The sequence below is a fragment of the Moschus berezovskii genome, chromosome 24 (genome assembly GCF_049115385.1).
Source record: "Moschus berezovskii isolate FMDL1 chromosome 24, NW_MosBer_1.0, whole genome shotgun sequence".
Taxonomy (NCBI): Eukaryota; Metazoa; Chordata; class Mammalia; order Artiodactyla; family Moschidae; genus Moschus; species Moschus berezovskii.
In genome coordinates, this window is record NC_142483.1 from 17,901,759 (window position 1) to 17,928,008 (window position 26,250).

Genomic DNA, 26,250 nt, shown 5'->3' on the forward strand with positions numbered 1-26,250 from the left:
TAGGTGATGCTTAAACCTCATTATTCTGGCCATTTTGATTGGTGATTGAGAGTCACAGGAGGCAACCTGGGATAAACCTAGTTTTAATACTGTACTTGGTGTCATTAAACAGCTTTTTAAAAAAGAACAACCCAGAAACTTTCAGCAGCTATATCTTTAATTAAAGCCAAAGGGCAACTTTAAGATTAGTTCTTTTAATTAATTGTCCTTTGGGTTGGACAATCTGTCACTACACTATTCTTGGGTATTAAACAGTTTGCACTTCAAAAAAAAAATCAAGATGTGGTTGAAATGACTGATTCAAATGAAGCTAATCTACAAATATGGAGAAATACAATGGGAAATAATTATTATGCAAGAGTATCTATGTATTTTGCATATGCCAATATTTTTCCTTTAATAGAAAATAAGAGAAAAATTATAATTGCCAGAGAAGCTAAATCATTGATTTGATGCCACAAATCAGCTGACAGTTATTTTTCTATAATTCTCAGGCTCTGTAATTAAATAATAATTTAGACATTGAAGACTTAAAGCCACTTGCAAGTTGCACCCCAAATTATATGAAACAAGAAACTAAATTAGTCTTCAAATTGATACCAAATTATCGTGAGATGTATTTCCATATTAAGTCAAACTATTTTTTTCAGAATCCATTTGCAGTGCATGCGTTCACTACACATTTGATGAGGAAAGTAGAAATCTAGGTCTTAAAAATGGAAACTAATAATATAAACTTTTCCTCACTGCTACATGTGATTAGGCAATTCTGTCCTCTCATCACACTGGATCTAATATTCAACAGTGGTGCTCAAGCATTGACTACACATTCAAATTGCCAGGGGAGGTTTTAAAAGTTTCCAATGCCCAGGTTGCATCTGAGACCAATCGAACAAAACATTCTGGGGGTGGAACCTAGGTATCAGTATTTTTATAAACTTCTCAAGAAATTCTCATATGAGCAAAATTTGATAAGTGAAGCCATACAGCCCAAGCAATGAATTTCCAAGAAAACTGAATGTACCATTTTGGTTTAAAATTGGCAACATGGGGGCACATCTATTTCTATTTTTCAATTCTTCTTAGAAATCTTGTCAATAGAAATTGAAGCCACTCTTTTTAAACAAAGTGAAAAATGTGGAAAATATGACCTTGTGGTAGATAATTTTTGGAGCATCTGCTTGGTTCATCAGAAACTCCGTAACTGCCTTTCTCCAACATCCACATTAGACGGTTCTTGATGGCCACTGGACCAAAGAGGGCCAGTTGGAATCCCAAGTCTGGGATTGTTGAATTGAAACTGCAAGTTAATATTTCTGTGTGGTTGGTTGGATGTATGGGCTGTGGTTCATTAAGTGTTCCTGTGGGTGGACTGAATTGCTGAGAAAATTTTGGGTAGAGAACAGAGAGAAGAGAAGGACAAAATGGATGAGAGGTGAGCCATTGAGACATTTTAATTTTTAATTTATTTTGAATGTCATTTTTAAAAAAAGACAATCTTTTTAAGAGCAAGTTTTTAACAAAACTGAGGAAGGTTAAGAGATTTCCCATACATCCCCTACCCCAATGCATATGTAGTTTTCCCCATTATCAACATCACTCACCAGAATGGTGCTTTTGTTTTTAACCAAGGATGAACCTACAATGACATATCATAATAATCCAAAGTCCACAGCATTATGGTTCACTCTTGGTGTTGGACATTTTCTGGATTTGACCAAGTGTATGAGGAAAGACTAGCGATCTCTTCAAGAAAATTAGAGATACCAAGGGAACATTTCATGCAAAGATGGGCTCGATACAGGACAGAAATGGTAGGGACCTACAAAAGCAGAAGGAAACGGTAACCCACTCCAGTATTCTTGCCTGGAGAATCCCATGGACGGAGAAGCCTGGTAGGCTACAGTCCACAGGGTTGCAAAGAGTTGGACACGACTGAGCGATGGAATGGAACGGAACGGAACAAAAGCAGAAGATATTAAGAAGAGGTGACAAGAATACACAGAAGAACTGTACAAAAAAGATCTTCATGACCAAGATATTCACAATGGTGTGATCACTCACCTAGAGCCAGACATCTTGGAATGTGAAGTCAAGTGGACCTTAGAAAGCATCACTACGAACAAAGCTAGTGGAGGTGATGGAATTCCAGTTAAGCTAATTCAAATCCTGAAAGATGATGCTGTGAAAGTGCTGCACTCAATATGCCAGCAAATTTGGAAAACTCAGCAGTGGCCACAGGACTGGAAAAGGTTAGTTTTCATTCCAATCCCAAAGAAAGGCAATGCCAAAGAATGTTCAAACTACTGCACAATTACACTCATCTCACACGCTAGTAAAGTCATGCTCAAAATTCTTCAAGCCAGGCTTCAACAATACGTGAACCGTGAACTTCCAGATGTTCAAGCTGGTTTTAGAAAAGACAGAGGAACCAGAGAGCAAATTGCCAACATCTGCTGGATCATGGAGAAAGCATGCTTTATTGACTATGCCAAAGCCTTGGACTGTGTGGATCACAATAAACTGTGGAAATTTTGAAAGAGATGGGAATACCAGACCACCTGACCTGCCTCTTGAGAAATCTATATGCAGGCCAGGAAGCAACAGTTAGAACTGGACATGGAACCACAGACTGGTTCCAAATAGGAAAAGGAGTACGTCAAGGCTGTATACTGTCACCCTGCTTATTTAACTTATATGCAGAGTACATCATGAGGAACGCTGGGCTGGAAGAAGCACAAGTTGGAATTAAGATTGCTGGGAGAAATATCAATAACCTCAGATATGCAGATGACACCACCCTTATGGAAGAAAGTGAAGAGGAACTCAAAAGCCTCTTGATGAAAGTGAAAGAGGAGAGTGAAAAAGTTGGCTTGAAGCTCAACATTCAGAAAACTAAGATCATGGCATCTGGTCCCATCACTTCATGGGAAATAAATGGAGAAACAGTGGAAACAGTGTCAGACTTTACTTTTTGAGGCTCCAAAATCACCGCGGATGCTGATTGCAGCCATGAAATTAAAAGACGCTTACTCCTTGGAAGGAAAGTTATGACCAACCTAGATAGCATATTGAAAAGCAGAGACATTACTTTGCCAACCAAGGTTCGTCTAGTCAAGGCTATGGTTTTTCCCGTGGTCATGAATGGATATGAGAGTTGGACTGTGAAGAAAGCTGATTGCCAAAGAATTGATGCTTTTGAACTGTGGTGCTGGAGAAGACTCTTGAGAGCCCCTTGTACTGCAAGAGGATCCAACCAGTCCATTCTAAAGGAGATCAGTCCTGGGTGTTCATTGGAAGGACTGATGCTAAAGCTGAAACTGCAATACTTTGGCCACCTCATGCGACGAGTTGACTCTCTGGAAAAGACCCTGATGCTGGGAGGGATTGGAGGCAGGAGGAGAAGGGGACGACAGAGAATGAGATAGCTGGATGGCATCACCGACTCAATGGATGTGAGTTTGTGTGAACTCCAGGAGTTGGTGATGGACAGGGAGACCTGGCGTGCTGTGATTCATGGGGTCACAAAGAGTCGGACACGACTGAGCGACTGAACTGAACTGATAATGTATATACCTATCATTATAGTATCATACAGAGTAGTTTCACTGCCCTAAAAAATTCTCTGCTCTCTATTAATAATCAAGAAACAAAATGTTTAGACACCCAAGGTAGAGATCTGTCACTTTTGCCTGCTTGGTGTCCCTCTCCAATTTTTAACAGGCCCCTCTTCTTTGTGGACTACCTAGGTTCCATTCCATGTGGTCCTGGGGAAAACTGACAAGTCAGCTGAGAGACTCGAGGCAGTCTCAAGGCAGAAAGAGGTGGCACTGTCGCCCTGGTGGCCACCATCGAGAGAAACTGTTAGCTCCCACTATAGGGTTCCCAGAGCTTCCTGATTCCTGTGCCTCTGGCAGTCTGACTGTTCAACAAGTCTTTGGATTCTGGGATCAAGGGCATCTGTCGCTTGCAGTTCAAGAACCCCAACAGCGTTTTTTTTAGGTCCTAGCTTGAGTCCACTCAGAGGCCTTGCAGCATTCTGTTAGAGGCTCATGAGGCACTCCTGTATCCTTAATTACTTTTAGCTCATGATTTTTCGATATTTGCAACTTCACGTCTCAACTAGTATGGAATTTTCATTGACTCTTCTATTTATGTGGATGATCCCGATACTCACGAAAGCAGTAATAAGGCTTTCCAAGTTCTGCTCCAATTTTCAAGGTCACAACCAACTCTTTTTATCATTCTGCATGTTTTCTGAAGCTGTAGTTAATTCTGGCATTTTGTAAGTATGAAGATTTTGAAGAAAGATTCAAAACAAAGGTATTCTTTGTGAATTAATAAAAGTCTACCAAATACCAACATGGTTCTAAATAATGTATAATCCTTTGAACAGAAGCCCAAATCTACTCCTGAAAAAAAAGAGCTCTTATTTCCTTTATCAAGCAACACTAAATGAAATTATAGTATTGCCATTAAATCCAACTGTACACCAATAATTTTTCATTTCCAATGGTACTCTTATTATAAAATTTTTATTAAATAAAAAATATGCCAATACAATAAGTATTTCCTTGAACTCAGTATTTACATATTTGGCACACAATTCAAGGCTAGTCTACTCAAATTCAGGAAGCACACGATTTTTTTCCTTGTGATGGAATGAGCAGTTACAATAGCATAGTCTTAAAGACCAAAGGAAGTCTCCTCCATTTCTCCAGGTCCCAGTCACAGAAGTGGTAAGGTATGTAGAGTGTTCAAATGGGTGTCTTCTTACTCAATATGGATCCATAGAGCTAGATTTGGATCATGTTATAAGAATTCATAGATAATTTTTTAAAAAGCACAGAGTTAAGTAGCTGATACCGTGTTCATGGATTGGAAGAATAAATATTGTGAATATGAGTATACTACCCAAAGTAATTTATACATTCAATGCAATCCCTATCAAGCTACCAACGATATTTTTCACAGAGCTAGAACAAATAATCTCACAATTTGTATGGAAATACAAAAAACCTTGAATAGCCAAAGCAATCTTGAGGAAGAAGAATGGAACTGGGGGAATCAACCTGCCAGACTTCAGGCTCTACTACAAAGCCACAGTCAACAAGACGGTATGGAACTGGCATAAAGACAGAAATATAGATCAATGGAACAAAATAGAAATCCCAGAGATAAATCCACGCACCTATGGACACCTTATCTTTGATAAAGGAGGCAAGAATATAAAATGGAGAAAAGACAGTCTCTTTAACAAGTGGTGATGGGAAAACTGGTCAGCCACTTGTAAAAGAATGAAACTAGATCACTTCCTAACACCATACACCAAAATAAACTCAAAATGGATTAAAGAGCTAAATGTAAGACCAGGAACTATAAAACTACTAGAGGAGAACATAGGCAAAACACTCTCCGACATAAATCACAGCAGGATCCTCCATGATCCACCTCCCAGAATATTGGAAATAAAAGCAAAAATAAACAAATGGGACCTAATTAAAATTAAAAGCTTCTGCACAGCAAAGGAAACTATAAGCAAGGTGAAAAGACAGCCTTCAGAATGGGAGAAAATAATAGCAAATGAAACAACTGACAAATAATTAATCTCCAAAATATACAAGCAGCTCCTGCAGCTTAATTCCAGAAAAATAAACGACCCAATCAAAAAATGGGCCAAAGAACTAAACAGACATTTCTTCTAAGAAGACATACAGATGGCTAACAAACACATGAAAAAATTGCTCAACATCCCTCATAATCAGAGAAATGCAAATCAAAACCACAATGAGATACCATTTCACACCAGTCAGAATGGCTGCTATCCAAAAGTCTACATGCAATAAATGCTGGAGAGGGTGTGGAGAAAAGGGAACCCTCTTACACTGTTGGTGGGAATGTAAACTAGTACAGCCACTATGGAGAACAGTGTGGAGATTCCTTAAAAAACTGGAAAATAGAATTGCCATATGACCCAGCAATTGCACTCCTGGGCATACACACCGAGGAAACCAGAATTGAAAGAGACACATGTACTTCAATGTTCATTGCAGCACTGTTTATAATAGCAAGGACATGGAAGCAACCTAGATGTCCATCTTCAGACGAATGGATAAGAAAGCTTTGGTACATATACACAATGGAGTATTATTCAGCCATTAAAAAGAATACCTTTGAATCAGTTCTAATGAGGTGGATGAAATTGGAGCCTATTATACAGAGTGAAGTAAGCCAGAAAGAAAAACACCAATACAGTATACTAACGCATATATATGGAATTTAGAAAGATGGTAACCTTAACCCTGTATATGAGACAGCAAAAGAGACACAGGTGTATAGAACAGTCTTTGGGACTCTGTGGGAGAAGGTGAGGGTAGGATGATTTGAGAGAATGGCATTGAAACATGTATATTATTATATGTGAAACAAATCACCAGTCCAGGCTTGATGCATGATACAGGATGCTCGGGGCTGGTGCACTGGGATGAAGCAGAGGGATGGGATGGGGAGGAAGGTGGGAGGGGGGTTCAAGATGGGGAACGCATGTACATCTGGGGCAGATTCATGTCAATGTATGGCAAAACCAACCAATATAATATTGTAAAGTAATTAGCCTCCAATAAAAAAAAATTAAAAAAAAAGAGGAAAAAAAAGAAAAAAAAACAGTGTTATGATCTTTGGCAAACTATGTATGAAATATAATGAAACGGAAATTATGGGGCCAGTGCCAATAAAATATGATCAAAAAGTCTGACTAATTCACATTAATTCCTTTTCTAGAAGTCTAAGGAAAAGTAAATACCATCTAGGAATATTCTGGCAAAGAAAGTGGGTTAAATAAAAAGAAGCAGTTTAAAAGGCACTCTTCTGACCATCATATTTTATTTTTAATACAAATAGGTAATAAAAGAAAAGGCATCTTTTAAACAAGAATACGTTTTCTGTGTATCAAGCCATCATTTACACATTAACACTGCAAAAATTTGAATAACTCTTAATTCATTTACATAAAAGTATATGAAGTAAACAGAATTATATAGAGGATGAGAACCAACAAATAAGAAACAATTCAAAGTCCTACAATCTTGTCTCTGTATTAACCCCTTCACAGTTCTAAAAAGTCACACCCATCTACATGAAGAATGTAGGCAGTCCTAACACTGAACATTGTGGACAAACAGACTTCCTCTCTCTTAGCTCTTTCTGATCCTGTAGGGCTGCCGGAGACACACTTGTGACGCCAACTTAGCAGAATCAGAGCTGCTATCCTGCTTCACCTGGGACGGCCATCCTTGGCCCTGGAAGCAGGCGTTATACCAACTCATAGTACTTCCCAGTCTGGGGATCAAAGTAACAGTTCAAACATGGGTCATACAGCAGAGTCAGCACTTCCTCATCCTCTTCCGCACTCAGCTCCTCTTCACCTGTGGGGACGGGAAGCATAGTCATGTTAGCTGCTGGCCTTGCTGAGAACTCTTAAACTGCAACAGAGAAGGGCAAGGGAGCAGGAATCACCATTTGTCCTGGAGGACCATCCTTGTGAGGGTGGGATGTCAACGCTGGGAGGCAGGAGCGCTGCGGATGTGATGGCTCTATATGTGCCGTTAAGATAGAGGAGAAACGGCAATCAGAGGGGCCAGATTCACTATAAAGCACAAGAAAAATGAGCGTGCAGAACTGGCAGGGAGGAGAAAGGACTAAGGAAGAGGGCCAAAGGACTAAAGAGTTATGCTAATTAGGACTGAACGGGATTCAAAATTTGATTATCTTTGATTATCGCAGCTCCAGCCTTCTTCATGGGCCAGAGCTGCAGAAATGCCAAACAGTGCAAATGAAGTGATATAGTAAAGAGCTCAACCCCCATTCATACATCCTAAAAAGGCTACCTCAGAAACATGAATTAAATAATGTTTAGAAACATAAGCTATGCAAAGCAAAGAACACATGAGGAAAACAATGTCAGATGATCTGTAATTGTATTAGTGCTGGCAAGATGTGTCAAATTTGCTGGGAAAATGAACACGTCAAATTTTTTTCCCTGTGATAATTATTTAGATGATTTAGTTGTAGAGAATGCCTACTGCCTGTCATTAGCAAGGTGTGGTTGGTTTTCAAAAAATGAAAACAAAAACAAAAAGCTGTTTTACTAAAATGTTACTGGAGCACCTTATATGTGCCCAGTGCTGTGCTCAGCACTTGTATACCTTACGCCATCACCAGCAAGCGAGTGCCCTCTGGACTTCTCAAAATACACAGGATAGGAATTCAGAGGCTGGGATAGGAATTCAGAGGCTGGGAGAGCAAGACTTCCCTCAGCTGGGGACTCCCAGAGCAGGGTCAGGAAGGAGGAGGTGATGAAGACACTACCCCTCTCTTTTTCCTTAGCATGGGCGACTACAGACCAAAGAAAACCAAACCTTTGGCCTGCAAGCTCACCAGGTCAGCTTTGGATAGGGCTTGGACAGTGGGCATGGGAAGGGCTGGCCCGTAATAGAGACTCCATAAATACTGAGCCCTTTTTGAAAGGGTGAATCAGTGACTGTGAAACAAAATCTGTGGTCTTAAGTGTCACTGCCCCTGAAACAAAAGTGGCTACTAAAGATTAATGAAGAGTTAGCTGGGTGTGGCTAAGAGCATCCCTGGGCTTTGGAATTCAAGGAACCTGGGGATGGATGGGAGAGCGCTGTTCACCACCTGAATGCCCTTCAGCTCAGTTCAGTTCAGTCGCTCAGTTGTGTCTGGCTCTTTGCGACCCCATGAACCACAGCACGCCAGGCCTCCCTGTCCATCACCAACTCCCAGAGTTCACCCAAACCCATGACCATTGAGTCGGTGATGCCATCCAACCATCTCATCCTCTGTTGTCCCCTTCTCCTCCTGCCCTCAATCTTTCCCAGCATCAGGGTCTTTTCAAATGAGTCAGCTCTTCGCATCAGGTGGCCAAAGTATTGGAGTTTCAGCTTCAGCATCAGTCCTTCCAATGAATATTTAGGACTTATTTCTTTTAGGATGGACTTGTTGGATCTCCTTGCAGTCCAAGGAACTCTCAAGAGTCTCCTCCAGCATCACAGTTCAAAAGCATCAATTCTTCGGTGCTCAGCTTTCTTCATAGTCCAACTCTCACATCCATACATGACCACTGGAAAAACCAAAGCCTTGACTAGACGGACCTTTGTTGGCAAAGTAATGTCTCTGCTTTTCAATATGCTGTCTAGGTTGGTCATAACTTTCCTTCTAAGGAGTAAGAGTCTTTTAATTCATGGCTGCTATCACTATCTGCAGTGATTTTGGAGCCCAAAAAATAAAGTCTGACACTGTTTCCCCATCTATTTGCCATGAAGTGATGGGACCGGATGCCATGATCTTAGTTTTCTGAATGCTGAGCTTCAAGCCAACTTTTTCACTCTCCTCTTTCACTTTCATCAAAAGGCTCTTTAGTTCTTCTTCACTTTCTGCCATAATGGTGGTGTCATCTGCATATCTGAGGTTATTGATATTTCTCCCGGAAACTTTGATTCCAGTGCGTGCTTCCTCCAGCCCAGCGTTTCTCATGATGTACTCTGCATATAAGTTAAATAATCAGGGCGATAATATACAGCCTTGACGTACTCCTTTTCCTGTTTGGAACCAGTCTGTTGATCCATGTCCAGTTCTAACTGTTGCTTCCTGATCTGCAGATAGGTTTCTCAAGAGGCAGGTCAGGTGGTCTGGTATTTTCATCGCTTTCAGAATTTTCCACAGTTTATTGTGATCCACACAGTCAAAGGCTTTGGCATAGTCAATAAAGCAGAAACAGATGTTTTTCTTGAACTCTCTTGCTTTTTCAATGATCCAATGGATGTTGGCAATTTGCTCTCTGGTTCCTCTGCCTTTTCTAAAACCAGCTTGAACATCTGGAAGTTCACGGTTCATGTATTGCTGAAGCCTGGCTTGGAGAATTTTAAGCATTACTTTACTAGCGTAATTTGATTTAGGTCATACCTGAATGTGTCTGTCAGCTGGTGACAGGTTATTTGACCTCACTGAACCTTCCTTTGCTCATTTATAAAATGGGAGTAACTATTTCCCAGAGTTTTGTGAGTGAAGTCGGATGCTGGATAATATGCATACCAAGAACCAAGGATAGTAATAAATGCAATAAATCATAAACTCTTATAGGCTACAGAGTTTTAAATAACTGAGAACAACACTGTTAAAGCTTAAATATAAAGGAAAGGCTTCAGAGTGACAGGCAGCATGACATTTAGACAATGAACTCAGGAATGTCTGGGTCCAAATCTGTGGGACCCAGCTGTGGGGCATTGGGAAAATTTGCTACTTAGCCTCAGTTTCCTCATATGTAAAGTAAGGACGGTAACAGTGCCTGTTACAGTACCTATGAGAACTAAATAACACTTGGCACACACACAGTTATAATCATTATGGAAAGTGTAAGACACGAGAGGGATGTGTTCATTTATAGCGCAGATCCCTGCCCCTAGGCTGCATCTTTTTACCACTAAAGAAAGAGCAAAGTTTGAATGAAACACAAAACCCCCCACTAGTTTTATGTGTGTGCCAGTCGCTCAGTGGTGTCTGACTCTCTGCGGCCCCGTGGACTGTAGCCCGCCAGGCTCCTCTGTTCTTGGGATTCTCCAGGCAAGAACACTGCAGTGAGTTGCCATGTCTTCCTTCAGGGGATCTTCCTGATTCAGGCATCGAACCTGGGTCTCCAACATTGCAGGCAGATTCTTTACCATGTGAGCCACCAGGGAAGCCCTACTAGTTTTATGCAGGATATTATAATCAATTCAGCTTTAAATAAAAAGCTCTTACACCAAAAATCATGTATTTTTCAAAAAAGTAAAATAACACTCATTTTTTCCCATCAGGTGTGATATTAAAACCACATATCGCCAAGGTAAATAGTTATAAGTCAAATTATCTTGAAGACCTACCACCTGATGACCTGTTTTTACTGCATCAAATGCTGGGGGAAAGTCTGACCTCTGGCATGTAAGAGCTATACGCTATATGACTGTTCTGTGCATTCTGTGCTTGCAGTTTCCAAAAGGATAAAATTTTAACTGGTGTTATCAAATTAGAAAACTCAAAACATTTTACAGTTAGTCAGGAATCTTTCAAGATGAAAATAACCGTTGTAATGGGCCATGGGTCTTTTTCACCCAAATGCAAAGGGATCAAGGTGGATCCAATTCATTAGTAGAGATTTGGCTACAAAATGCATGCAAACTGAAGCAGTAACTATATAAATGCTGTATAATGCATTTGTTCCAATACATATCACTACAGAACTGGCATTTCATGCATTATAACCATGGGTCTAGGAGGGGTTTTGTGGTTTTTAGTTCAAAAGCTTTCAGTTCACTCAGTCATATCTGACTCTTTGGGGCCCCATGAACTGCAGCATGCCAGGCTTCCCTGTCCATCACCAACTCTGGAGTTTACTCAAACTCATGTCCATCGAGTGGGTGATGCCATCCAACCATCTCATCCTCTGTCGTTCCCTTATCCACTCGCCTTCAATTTTTCCGAGCATCAGGGTCTTTTCAAATGAGTCAATTCTTCACATCAGGTGGCTAAAGTATTGGAGTTTCAGCTTCAGGACCAGTTCTTCCAATGAATATTCAGGACTGAGTTCCTTTAGGATGGGCTGGTTTGCTATCCTTACAGTCCAAAGGACTCTCAAGAGTCTTCTTCAATACCACAGTTCAAAAGCATCATCAATTCTTTGGCGCTCAGCTTTCTTTATGGTCCAACTCTCACTTCCATACATGACTACTAGAAAAACCACAGGTTTGACTAGAAGGTTTTACTTTTGTTGGCAAAGTAATGTCTCTGCTTTTTAATATGCTGCCTAGGTTGGTCATAGCTTCTTTTCCAAGGAGCAAGCATCTTTTAATTTCATGGCTGCAGTCACCATCTGCAGTGATTTTGGAGCCCCCCAAAATAAAGTGTCTCACTGTTTCCACTGTTTCCCCATCTATTTGCCATGAAGTGATGGGACCGGATGCCATGATCTTAGTTTTCTGAATGTTGAGTTTTAAGCCAACAAAAGCTTTAAATGGGTGAATTTTAAAACTCTACCAACAATGACATTCATTCAAAAATTGGGTGATATTATGTATACTTCTATACTGAAATAAGTGTTTTAAACTTGCATAAAAGGTTTTGTTTTCATGATAACTTAATTTTCAAAGCCTCCAACTTATATCATTTTGCCACTGTAATCTCTATGTGATGAAATTATCATATTGTTAAGCAATTACCAGTATGATGTCAAGCAATGGGAAATGTTTTGAAAGGTAATTATTGTGCATGGGTATAGGGTAATTTTCAATTATATTCTTGGATAGCGCACAGTTTGTTTTTCTCCCAAATGCTAAATTGCTCTATTTAAAGACTGGCTACAGAAACTCTAAAAGGACAAATTAAGAAATAAAACCATTCTCTGCTTCCAGACTAAGAGCATCTGGACAGGGGTCCAAATTACATTTTTACTCTTCTTCACATAATAAAGCCATTACTAGTGAACTAAAATTGCCTTTCAGATAATACTATATTTACAAACTTTCAGCTTCATCTACTTTGAAGTCGGTTAACAGCAATAACAGGAGGAAAACCAATGGAGCCAGACCAAACAGCAATATTAGCTGCCCTCCCCTTGGTTAGATCAATGTGAGCAAATAATTCCTCTAGCTCACCTTCTGAAAGTCAATTAATATAAATGCTTAATTATCTATATTTGAGGCATTTTAACTTTAGATAATAGAAAACCTATATGCACAAGCTCAGTCTTCAAGCTTGAAAATAAATGATGTGGCACCAGTTTATCAGATTTAAAATCTCACAGTCAAGACATTATACTTGATTTTCGATTTTCTGATGCTGCCATCTAGAATTTTTTTTTTTAACAAGTTAATGTATTTTCTCTTTTACAGATCTCGAGAAGTGATTGACTGTATTTTTATGTGCATAACAATACACTATGGTTTAGACAATTCAATGGTGGGGGATCACCACTGGGAACAGGCAGCCTTATAGGATCAATAAAGATGACATTTTAGATACGATTCTGCTGAGGACCAGGTGCTGGCAAACTCTTCCATCAACTTCTATCACAATAGGGCAGAATTAATGTTCACTAAAACTCGAGAGAGTGAACTGTTGCGATCTGCTTCTCAGCAAACATGTGCCCTCAAATGAGAGAAAGGTAAATGGCCAAAAATGTGATAAAAAGATGAAAAGGTACTTTCTTCTATTAGCAAGCTATATTGTCTTTTTGGGAAGGCAAATGATATGCCAACATTATAGTTCAGGTTTCATTTGGGAAATAAGTACATCACTCCTTCTGTAAAATCTGGTGGCTATATTTTACTTGGAACATGCCATTTAGAACAACCAGTTGAAAAATTTGGATGATTACTTAGGAATTCCTGCAATTTCATTCTTTCCAGGTAGTCTCTACTTATAGATGTGATTCAAATGTGAACTTGTGTATCAAACCATCATGTTGTCACCTTAAACTTATATAATATCAATTATATAGTAATAAAGCTAGGGAAAATCTCACAAAACATATATGCACTTGTAAATGTGTGCTTACCACTCTGAATGCTTTCTGTTGCACGTGAAGGAAGGTCCCTAGTCAGACTACTGAGCTCTGAAGCCTACAAATCCCATAGAGTCTCCAGTGCCTGATTTCAGACAAGGTGGCAGCGCTGCAGACAGGCGGAAACGCATCCCAATTCCAGCAATGGAATTGAGGACCACACACTGGGTCAAGACCCTTCTGTTGTACACTTGGGGAACAAGTAGCTGTGGGCGGTTCTGGAAGAGGGAGAGAGCCTCAGACACCCACTGGTGTGTCCACTTCTCTACTAGAGGGTTCACGTCCAGTGTGCCCCAAAAGGAGACGTTTCTTTGTATAGTGACTCCTCCCCTCTAATCACAGGAAAATGGGACAGAGCGCTGGGTACAAAGCAGGCACTTAATTAATGCTGGCTTCTATTACTACTCTGATTGCCAATATTGCTTTTCTTGGCAGGGGTGGGGGAAGTTCTCGTTTGCATTTTAAATAAATCTTCAAGATATAAGGAAGATCCAAAGAGTAGACCAAGTGATCCTCCTGTTGCCCATAGGCAGATGATTCACTCATTCTATTCATCAAGCATTTATGGAGCGTTTACAATGTCCTATGGGTTCCCTGGTGGTTTAGATGGTGAAGAATTTGCCTGCAATGCAGGAGACCCAGGTTTAATCCCTGGGCTGGGAAGTTCCCCTGGAGAAAGAAATGGCAACACATTCCAATACTCTTGCCTGGAGAATTCCATGGACAGAAGAGCCTGGTGGGCTACAGTCCATGGGACCCAAAAGAGTTGGGCACGACTGAGTGACTAACACATGTGCCATGTCAAACACTGTGGGCATCATGGTTGTTCGATGGAGCAAGATGTCTGGTGAGATAAGCAATAAAACAGATTTTGGAAGACTGATTTTAGACTCAAGATATTAGGTAAATGTCAAATAACTTCATGGTGGGAAATAGGACTATGAAAGGATTCCTCTGTTGGACCCAGGACAGGTGGCCATGCTCCCCTCTCTCTGGGTAGCTGGAAGGCATCATGAGATTTCTATAAATTCTTTACCAGTAATTTGGATATTATATGCATAAAATAGGTGTGCATGATTGCTAAGTCGCTTCAGTCATGTCTGACTCTTTGTGACCCTATGAACTGTAGCCCACCAAGCTCCTCTGTCCATGGGATTCTCCAAACAAGAATACTGAAGTGGGTAGCCATTCCCTTCTCCAGGGGAACTTTCTGACCCAGCCTCCTGAGACTCCTGCATTGCAGGCAGATTCTTAACTGCTGCCTACTTGTTACTCGTGGAAGAATAATTAATGTTCATAAAGGAACATCTTCTGAGGCTCTGATGAACAAAAGGTACAAGGATGTTATTTTCATGAGACCCTGGCAACTCTAAAAGGTCTTCACTCAAAATCCATGCAAACTGTAAAAAAAGGTTTACAGGCCTGAGGAGAGAGGCATTATTATTCCATTTTGGAGCTGGTAAGCATGAATAATTTAAGGGTCATATCTGTAAAGGAACAAATGTCAAAAACAAATTGACAACTATTTTTCAGGCAGTCTGGTTCATTTTCAAAAGGTCAGTCTGGTAGTTTTCTTGAGTAAGTTCTGAAATCTTAACTTCCCATTTTTAACATTTTCCACGGTCTCCAGGAAAACATATTTTTAGGAAGTGTTAAGGGCACCCGTGCCCATGGTGATTGATATTCGGCAAGTGTGTCATGGCCCAAGAGGAATGGCTGACAGCTGTCTGCTTCTCCATCCAGTCGAATGGCACAGAGCTCAGTGTTATTCCTGCCGGCTGGTTGCTCTGCTGGGAGCTGGGCTGTTCACTTCATGGCAGAATTCACACACTTGAGACATTCTGGCCAAACAGAAACTGTGGAATTTGTACTGAATAAGGAAGGGGCTCCAGGGCTTGTATAATGCATGTGTTTACTTCTGTATGGCCTGGGGCAAGTCTTCCAGAGTTACGTGTTGGTCAGGCCATCTTCCTGTTATGCCACTAGCTGCACAGGTACATCTCAGCCTCTCAATCTCTGATGGACGTGGTGGTTCATCACATCACTCTCCTGCTCTAAGTCCCAGGGTTCACGTGTAAAAAGGGGTAACAATAGTACCTACATATCTGTAGGCTAATTCTGAGAATTAAAGTGTACATGGAGGCCTGGGTCAAGGAAGGTGAAATAAATGTTTTTGTTATTTTCATCCAAGAAGTTTGAAGATGGAAGAGACTCTTTCCTTGTAAATCAGTCTTCAAAATTACCTTCACGTCCCAGTGTGATGGTTCTGCAGAAAGGCACTGCTGTGGAAGAAACCTGGATCCAAATTCTAACTCTGACTGAGCATTTGACCTTAGGCAAGGTCACACTGAGGGCGATGGGCTATATCAGTGCTTTTAACTGGTTCATTAGGGCCCCATGGCAGGGTTCTGAGACCCTAACTCGCACTCAGTCAGAGAGGTTCTACTTGTAACTACTTTACATATTGGGATTTCATATGAGATTTCATTTGACAGAAAAGTCTCTTCATTGCTTATACATAAAGAGCCACTGCATATGGCGACCTACAACTGTTTGAACTGCTACTGGGTCTAAGTTCAATACTCTCATTGTTCAATTTTACAGATATACCAAAAAACTGGAACTGGGGGAAACACTGACAGTTGGATTTCAATGAACTACCTTGATTTTCTTTCTTTCAAGGTTATTATTACAAGAAATTACCAGTTGGATGACATTTCTCTCCCTCTTTCCCTCCCTTTTTCCTTTCCTGTTTTCTAGCGAGAACCCAGAGTATCTATTATAATGTATACCAGAACCTGCACAGGCACTAGGGATCTAGGGGTGCGTAAACTGACAGTCTCTGCTTTTAAAAACTCTTAGACTACCTGGGAAAAAAAACAAGAAACAAGTAAATGAATCATGACTCACAAACTGTGGAAAGGCTGTGATAAAAAGGCACAGGGTAAAGTGAAAGACTGGCTGACTCATAAGATCGCCTAGAGAGATCTTTGAGAAGGTGGGCCCAGCGCCCACCCAGCCCCGTCAGTCCCGCATCCGTCATTCTGCTCTTCATTCGGCCCCTCACTCCCCTGGCCTTGCCCTACATGTGGTCAACACGGTGAGCGCACCCCTCAGCGACCCACCCTGCTGGAGGGAATGTGGCCACCGGTCATTTGTGACAAGACTGCGTAGGAGGGGGAGGCAGGGCTGCAACAGGTGACCAGAGATCTGCCTTTTTTTTTTGTTCCCCTGAAAGAATTTAGCTACTCAGCCCTTGAGATATTTTCATTTGTTTTCTTGTAGATTAGGAACTCTCAACAGAAAAGTTATTTTTCAATTGCTGGTTTTATATACAGTAGTTTTTGATTCAGTTCAGTTCAGTCGCTCAGTCGTGTCCAACTCTGCGCGACCCCATGAATCACAGCACGCCAGGCCTCCCTGTCCATCACCAACTCCCGGAGTTCACTCAAACTCATGTCCACAGAGTCGGTGATGCCATCCAGCCATCTCATTCTCCGTCGTCCCCTTCTCCTCCCACCCCCAACCTTTCCCAGCATCAGAGTCTTTTCCAGTGAGTCAACTCATCGCATGAGGTGGCCAAAGTATTGGAGTTTCAGCTTTAGCATCAGTCCTTCCAGTGAACACCCAGGATTGATCTCCTTTAGAATGGACTGGTTGGATCTCCTTGCAGTACAAGGGACTCTCAAGAGTCGATGGTAATTTATTTACTTGGTTCTAAACCAAAAAAATTAAAAAGTGAAAACAGTGGTTGGGCTTTGGGACCAGGCTGCTTGAATTTCAATCCCAGCTCTGCCAATGACTAACCTTGGGCAAATTATTCAAGGGCTCCAAGTCTCAGTTTCTCCAGCTGTAAAAATAACAACTGCATATACAAAAATAGTATCTTCCTCATTGTGCTGCTATGAGGATTAATGTTTTTTTACATTTTTTTTTACCATTGAAGTATAGTGATTTACAATACTGTGTTAGTTTCTGGTATACAGTGATTCAGACATATATATGTATATAAACATATATATATATATTCTATTATAGTTTATTACAAGACAGTGAATAAAATTCCCTGTGCTATACAGTAGGACCTTATTGTTAATCTATTTTATATACAGTAGTTTTTATATGTTAATCCCAAACTCCTGATTTACCCTCCACTCCACCTTCCCCTTTGGTTTACCATAAGTTTGTTTTCTGTGTCTGAGACTGTTTCTGTTTTGTAAATAGTTCATTTGTATTAAATTTTAGACTCTACATATAAGTGACATCATACAATACGTGTCTTTCTCTGTGTGACTTACTTTTGGGGACTAAATCAACCACTGAGCACAGTGTCTGACATATATTAAATGCTGAGTTAATAATTAATAATAAATACCAAGCAACAGGAACCTAGGAATATTCCCAGACTGCCACAGCTGTGGCCCCCTCCTTCTGATGATACATACTTGAGGCTTGAGCCCAGTATTTTTCTTTGACAAACATTCCATAAGAACAGACGGAGATAAGTTCAGTGTATGCTGTGTTGTTTAAAATGAAGTCAATGACATGTAAAGATCAAGCAAATAAGAAACACTACTTTTTGATGGTTTTAATTAGCCACAAACTATCTAAGCCTATCAGAAAAGGGAAAGGCTCAGAAATGGAAATCTACAGTGATAGGGAGACGGGGTGCCAGATCTGGTTAACATTGGCCAGAACGTTTCTACAGTCTCTGAATTTAATGTGTTTCTTAGTCTTCGATGCAAGTTTTATTTACCTTCAACATAATTTGAGCCCCTGCTGTCAAAACATCACTTTGCAAAGGCGACTTTATGACATCCTTTCGGCCACTTGTCACCACCATAGATCTTCGGTGCCTCTGCTTAAGGACCACATTCTCAGTTCCTGTGGCTTATTCAGGACACTTAACATATTATTTGTTCCCTCACAGCAAGGTCTCCTCCTGACAGCCAAGATTCTGTTTTTCTGTCATAAGTAATTATAAACGTGCACCTCTAAAAAGAGTCTCAATTTGAGGGGCATCATCTATTTCAGACAGTAAATCACAGTGACATTGCCATCCCTTGGGCGGCCAAAATGCACAACTCAGATGTATGAGCTCTCACTCTGAATTCTCCGTACCTGAAGAAAAATGGGACGCTCCACTTTTCCGCTGGGGCAGTTAGGGAAAAAAATAAAACTGGCAACTTTGTTAGAGTAACTTATCCTGGTTTCAGTCCCTCCCGCCTTTTTTTTAAGAGACTATAGACAGAGGGTGCCCATCTTTACAATCCAACTTGGAAAACGATCTCAGGGAGTCCCACTCTGATGTCCGTCACTCCGATTATGCATTTTAGAGCTCTCCCCACCCCTCCCACCTCAAGCCCTCTGATTCTGCTAAAGATTCTTTTCTGTTCCTCCTCTACAACACTCCTGACAGTCACGTTCCCTGCTCCCAGTCAGAATCTAAATGGTTCATCTTAGAGGCTCTCATCAACAAAGAGAACCCCAGGCAAATTTTCATTCCTGCTTCCTTAGAATTTTTCCATTACTAATACAACCCATTATAGCTCCGTGTCAGCCTTTGCTTTAATGAAAAGGCTGTATCTCTGTATTAACAAAAACATGCAATATTTTGTCTGCTGTCTAACAGTACTAACAGCTGGCATTTTGTAGGCATTATTCCAAACATTTCATATACAGCACAGCTCACTGAATCTTCATGAAAAGCTTGCAGGTGGGCACCATCTATTATTAGTCTTATTTTATAAAACTGAAATTCATAAAAGTCACACAGCAGGAATTGCTAGAGCTGGAATTCAGATGAAGGTCAATTTGACACCAAAGCCATGCTCTTATGCTTTAAATTATATTTTGCCCAGGGATTAACCTTAAGGAGAACAAGAACAATTTCTCTTTTAAATTCCTTTTAGTTGCAAAGAACCTATCACCCTATAAAATGAGGCACAGACTACCTCATTTTCAATGTGTGAGTCTAAGTGATTATCATTTAATAAAAATAGTGGAATCTCAAAGTGATTGATTTTCTCTATTTATAGTTAATTATTTTTATTTTTTTATGCTTGGCATTTTTCATATTCCCACCTTGAACACTCAAGCTTCCAGAAGAATCTTGATGCCGCTCTGTGGTCTGTTGACTCGGAGGAACAATCGGTGGGCTCAGCATATTTAACCAGTCCCTAAAAAGAAAAGAAGAAAAAAATGAACCACATGTTTGTAATCCATCTACATAGATTTTTACCTTTCCCCTGGATTTTTAACTCTCTGGGGCTTCAACAAAGAAACATTTTTCCTCCTTCATACTTCAGAAAATAAGATGTCCAGAAATTAATATTTGGTTTAATAAATCTGTAAATACAAAGTCAGTTACTTCACTAACTAGTTGTTCAATAAACATACCATCTTAATGATGATCACAATTCCTTTGAAAAACACAGTATTGATCTTCAACTATAGCACAGCTCCTCTCACCTGAGAAACTTATTTAAACGAGTCAGAAAAATACAGAGATAAAGCTCCTTAGGACCTTTGCATAAGAAAGCCTGACAAAGCCACCAGTCACATGTCATGGATGACAAGAATCCACTCAGTGATTCAAAAGAGAAGTTAGTCTTGGAGTTGTCTGGGCCAGCCATGATGGTGGGAGCTGGTATGAATTTACTCCAGGCTTTGGGGCAGGGGAGGGCAAAAGAGGGGAGAGAGAGGGCCATTGGGCCCTTGAGTGGCTCAATACTTCAGTTCTCCCAGTATGAATGGGGGCAAAATCACTCCATAAAGCACCTCCTACATTCCCCGTCCCTCTGCCTACAACTTCCAACCTCATTTCCCAGTCTCTTTACTCTCCTTCTTTCCATTCTTCTGTCTCCCTGTTCCTCTAGCAGATACCTGGGTGGGGGTGACGCAAGTAGGTGACATTAGGAAGGTATGAGTCACCGCGTGTTCTAATTCAAGCCTTTCTCATCTCTAAACTTGCTACTGAGCTTCCTCATGGGAACAGAGCATGAAAGGGAATGTGAAGGATTTTCCAAAGTAAATTCTGTTTCTTGCATTGATTTTAGCACTCTGTATCACTGACCTTGTTCTTCTCAAAGGGGACATGTCCTCATGACCCAAAATTTTCTTTCTAAATTTCTGCATTTCCTGCTGTCTTTGTCTACAATGGGAGAGAGTCCCAACAAGAAACTAAGAGGACTGGCTCCCCAGGCCAATCTTGGCACCATGTTTTCTAAATGTAAGAACTTTGCCAAGTCACTTATAACATCACTAGGCCTTATCTATAAAAAAAAGACATAATTGTTACTCAAGTTTTTTTGTTTTTTTTTGTTTTTGGTTAAGATTAAATGGAACCAGACATCTTGAAATGTGAGTCAAGTGGGCCTTAGAGAGCATCACGACGAACAAAGCTAGTGGAGGTGATGGCATTCCAATTGAGCTATTTCAAATCCTGAAAGATGATGCTGTGAAACTGCTGCACTCAATATGCCAGCAAATTTGGAAAACTCAGCAGTGGCCACAGGACTGGAAAAGGTCAGTCTTCATTCCAATCCCAAAGAAAGGCAATAACAAAGAATGCTCAAACTACCGCACAATTGCACTCATCTCACACGCTAGTAAAGTCATGCTCAAAATTCTCCAAGCTAGGCTTCAGCAATATGTGAATCGTGAACTTCCAGATGTTCAAGCAGGTTTTAGAAAAGGCAGAGGCACCAGAGATCAAATTGCCAATATCCGCTGGATCATGGAGAAAGCAAGAGAGTTCCAGAAAAACATCTATTTCTGCTTCATTGACTATGCCAAAGCCTTTGACTGTGTGGATCACAATAAACTGTGGAACATTCTGAAAGAGATGGGAATCCCAGACTACCTGACCTGCCTCTTGAGAAACCTGTATGCAGGTCAGGAAGCAATAGTTAGAACTGGACATGGAACAACAGATTGGTTCCAGATAAGAAAAGGAGTACGTCAAGGTTATATATTGTCACCCTGCTTATTTAACTTATATGCAGAGTACATCATGAGGAACGCTGGGCTGGAAGAGGCACAAGCTGGAATCAAGATAGCCGGGAGAAATATCAATAACCTCAGATATGCAGATGACACCACCCTTATGGCAAAAATTGAAGAGGAACTCAAAAGCCTCTTGATGAAATTGAAAGAGGTGAGTGAAAAGGTTGGCTTGAAGCTCAACATTCAGAAAACAAAGATCATGGCATCTGGTCCCATCACTTCATGGGAAATAGATGGGGAAACAGTGGAAACACTGGCTGACTTTATTTTTTTGGGCTCCAAAATCACTGCAGATGCTGACTGCAGCCAGGAAATTAAAAGATGCTTACTCCTTGGAAGGAAAGTTATGACCAGCCTAGACAGCATATTAAAAAGCAGAGACATTACTTTGCCAACAAAGGTCCGTCTAATCAAGGCTATGGTTTTTCCAGTGTTCATGTATGGATGTGAGAGTTGGACTGTGAAGATAGCTGATCGCCGAAAAATTGATGCTTTTGAACTGTGGTGCTGGAGAAGACTCTTGAGGGTCCCTTGGACTGCAAGGAGATCCAACCAGTCCATTCTTAAGGAGATCAATCCTGGGTGTTCATTGGAAGGACTGATGCTAAAGCCGAAACTCCAATGCTTTGGCCACCTCATGCGACGAGTTGACTCACTGGAAAAGAGTCTGATGCTAGGAGGGATTGGGGGTAGGAGGAGATGGGGACGACAGAGAATGAGATGGCTGGATGGCATCACCGACCCGATGGACATGAGTTTGAGTGAACTCCAGGAGTTGGTGATGGACAGGGAGGCCTGGTGTGCTGTGGTTCATGGGGTCGCAAAGAGTTGGACACGACTAAGTGACTGAACTGAACTGAACTGAAAATAAAATGAAAAAAAAAAAGGATGAAAAACATTTGGTGTGGATCTGGGTATAGACCTGCACTCAAAAAATTTCAGCTATGACTAATACCATCTTTATTATCAATGGAGATAACAGAATGGCTTTACCTACAATGATAAACCAAGGTAAGATTGGATTCTGTTAGAATTAAACCAGCAAAGAACTGTAGAATGATTTCAAGTCTGTACAATACAGGTTTTCTTTGCAAGTCGTTTACTCTTCTTGTATAAAAAGTATCTTAATGTAAAAATTATCCAGTTCATATTTGTATTATCTTAAGAAAGTAATGCTCAAAATTCTCCAAGCCAGGCTTCAGCAATACGTGAACTGTGAATTTCCAGTTGTTCAAGCTGGTTTTAGAAAAGGCAGAGGCACCAGAGATCAAACTGCCAACATCTGACGGCTCATTGAAAAAGCAAGAGAGTTCCAGAAAAACATTTATTTCTGCTTTATTGACTCTGCCAAAGCCTTTGACTGTGTGGATCACAATAAACTGTGGAAAATTCTGAAAGAGATGGGAATACCAGGCCACTTGACCTGCCTCTTGAGAAACCTGTATGTAGGTCAGGAAGCAACAGTTAGAACTGGACATGGAACAACAGACTGGTTCCAAACAGGAAAAGGAGTATGTCAAGGCTGTATATTGTCACCCTGCTTATTTAACTTATAGGCAGAGTACATCATAAGAAATGCTGGGCTGGAAGAAGCACAGCTGGAATCAAGACTGCCAGGAGAAATATCAATAACCTCAGATATGCAGATGACACCACCCTTATGGCAGAAAGTGAAGAAGAACTAAAAAGCCTCTTGATGAAAGTGAAAGAGGAGAGTGAAAAAGTTGGCTTAAAGCTCAACATTCAGAAAACTAAGATCATGGAATCTAGTCCCATCACTTCATGGGAAATAGATGGGGAAACAGTGGAAACAGTGTCAGACTCTGTTTTTTTGGTCTCCAAAATCACTGTGGATGCTGACTGCAGCCAGGAAATTAAAAGACGCTTACTCCTAGGAAGGAAAGTTATGACCAACCTAGATAGCATATTAAAAAGCAGAGATATTACTTTGCCAACAAAGGTCCGTCTAGTCAAGGCTATGGTTTTTCTAGCGGTTATGTACAGATGTGAGAGTTGGACTGTGAAGAAAGCTGATCGCCGAAGAATTGATGCTTTTGAACTGTTGTTGGAGAAGACTCTTGAGAGTCCCTTGGACTGCAAGGAGATCCAACCAGTCCATTCTAAAGGAGATCAGTCCTGGGTGTTCACTGGAAGGACTGATGCTAAAGCTGAAACTCCAATACTCTGGCCATTTCATGCGAAGAGTTGACTCACTGGATAAAACTCTGATGCTGGGAGGGATTGGGGGCAGGAGGAGAAGGGGATGACAGAGGATGAGATGGCTGGATGGCATCACTGACTTGATGGACCTGAGTTTGGGTGAACTCCGGGAGTTGGTGACGGACAGGGAGGCCTGGCTTGTTCCGATACATGGGGTTGCAGAGTCAGACATGACTGAGCAAATTAACTGAAGTGAACTGAAGATATTTTTGCTCACTGTTCACCTTGGCTATCACCAGATTATGGCTAGTGAAATAAGCAAAGTGAGTTTGCTGTGAAACTGAATTTCAAAATAATACATTAAGGACACCAGAGATGATTTGTCACAGATTTCCAAGCTAAAGAGGCATTTTCTGATAAGCACCTTTTATTTAGTCCATTTAATTATAGCAGACCAAAAAATTCCTACATTGTAGAAAATTACAAGGTCACATACAAATTACCAGCCCAGAGACCTCATTACTCGTTAAGAGAGATGGAGAGCAAGGATGAACAGAAGAAAAATAACACCCTAAGCGACAAATTAGAAACTTGACACAATGGCCGTAGTAGCTTCTAGCCATGGTCATGGACATTCAGGAAAAAGTAGACGCTATAAAAGGTAAGACATTACTTCTTAGGTCAATGATTTGGTTAATGTTGCTTTTTTTCTTTTTTTTGTCAGCAGTAGCTATAAAAAGTACAGAGTTATTCTTTTTGTGATTTTTTTTTTTTTTTTTGCTTGTTTTAAAGTAATTTCAGGGACTTTCCCGGCAGTCCAGTGATTAAGCCTTTGCCTTCCAATATAGGGGGTGCAGGTTTAATTTCTCTTTGGGGCGCTGAGACTGCCCAAATGCCTTGTGGCCAAAAAAGAAAAACATAAAAGCAATATTGTAACAAATTCAATAAAGACTTTAAAAATGGTCACATCAAAAAAAAATCTTATCATGCTGAGGTTTGACAGAAAATAACAAAATTCTGTAAAGCAATTATCCTTCAATAAAAAAATAAATTAAAAAAATACCTTAAAGTAATTTCAGATTTATAGAAAAGGTTCAATAACAGTACAGAGAACCATATCATCCTTCACACGGACTCTCCAATTTAAACATTTGGTCACATTTGCTATCTGTCTATCTATCATCATCTCTCTATCAAGGGTTGGTAAAGTATGCCCATGGGCCACATCTGGCCCACTGCCTGCTTTTATAAGACCTGTAAACCAAAAATAGTTTTAATATATTTTAATGGTTGAAAACAATTAAAATAGTAATGTTTTGTGATACATGGAATTTGCATAAAGTTCACATTTCAGTGTCCATAAATAAAGTTTCATTGGAATACAGCCATGTTCATCGGTTTATGTACCATCGATGACCGCTTTTGCGCTATGATTCAGAATTTAAATCTTTGTTACCTGGCCTTTTACAGAAAATGTTTGATGGCCCCTGATCTATAACCATGAGCTCACACTGATTTCTCTAATACGAATATAATACCACAGAGCCATTTTCGTCTTTCTCTTTTCTTTATTTGTAACTCCCTTCTGACATTTAGGCTGCCTTCCATTAGCCTCAGTATATTTACTTATTTTCTGGAGTACAGAACACACCAAACGTAGTTTCAGCATTGTTAAGCAAACAAAACAGCCAATAAATACACCAAACCTACTCTCTAGGATTCTGTTTATGGTTCTTTTTATCGTCAGTCAAAATACCATGTTCAAAATTTACTTAGGCTAGTTCTTTTTTTTTTTTTTACTGCTATCATTTTTATTAGTAGTATGTTAAACATTGCTAATATGAGTAGTAGTATTAGACCATTATTACCGTATTATTATTATTTTAATTAATTTAATTGAAGAATAATTACAATATTGTGATGGTTTTTGCCACGCATCAACATGAATCTGCCACATGTACACATGTGTCCCCCAACCTACCACTTTAGTGTGGTTATGTTATTCATTTGAAATACAGATAGTGTCATTTGCTTCTGTTTGTATTATATTTTGGTCTTTCCCCTTTTTTTATTACTTTTGCTGTGAGTACGTATTAAAATATTAAAAAGTCAAATGTTCACAGAAATAGTTAACAGATTTCCTTTATCCCTTCCAGTTTGTTTCTGTCCCCTCATCACTTTGGCACCCTCCCCACCCACTCCTCCAGAGGTAATCAATTTCATTAGTTTTGGTATCTCTACCTTTCTTTTTGCAAAAATTCAGCTGATACACATCTATTTTTCCATTCCTCTTCTTTCTAATGCAAAAGGTACAATACTATAATCACTCTTTTGCACTTTCATTTTTTTCCAACTTAATATATATCTGGGAAATTATTCATACCAATTCTTAGAGAATGTTCTCATTCTTTTTTTTTTTAAGCAGCTGCACAGTACTCGCACTTGTGTGTGCGTGTGTTCAGTCATGCTTG

At 40.2% G+C, this 26,250-nt stretch overlaps 1 protein-coding gene across 11 annotated transcripts in view; it reads right to left on the bottom strand.

Moving 5' to 3' along the window:
• Nucleotides 1-6,157: 6,157 nt before the first annotated feature.
• The window catches only part of CFAP20DC (CFAP20 domain containing), a 269,101-nt gene continuing 249,008 nt past the window's right edge, over nucleotides 6,158-26,250 (bottom strand). For 5 of the 11 annotated variants that reach the window (XM_055414220.2, XM_055414224.2, XM_055414219.2 and 2 more), the window contains 2 exons: nucleotides 19,697-19,791; nucleotides 6,160-7,424 (listed from right to left, as the gene is read on the bottom strand). In XM_055414220.2, the coding sequence (XP_055270195.1) occupies nucleotides 7,312-7,424; nucleotides 19,697-19,791 (208 nt within the window). In that variant the 3' untranslated portion in view covers nucleotides 6,160-7,311. Of the gene's footprint in view, nucleotides 7,425-7,461; nucleotides 7,593-19,696; nucleotides 19,792-26,250 lie in introns of those variants that run through there. The other 6 variants (XM_055414216.2, XM_055414221.2, XM_055414217.2 and 3 more) reach the window with 4 other exon arrangements.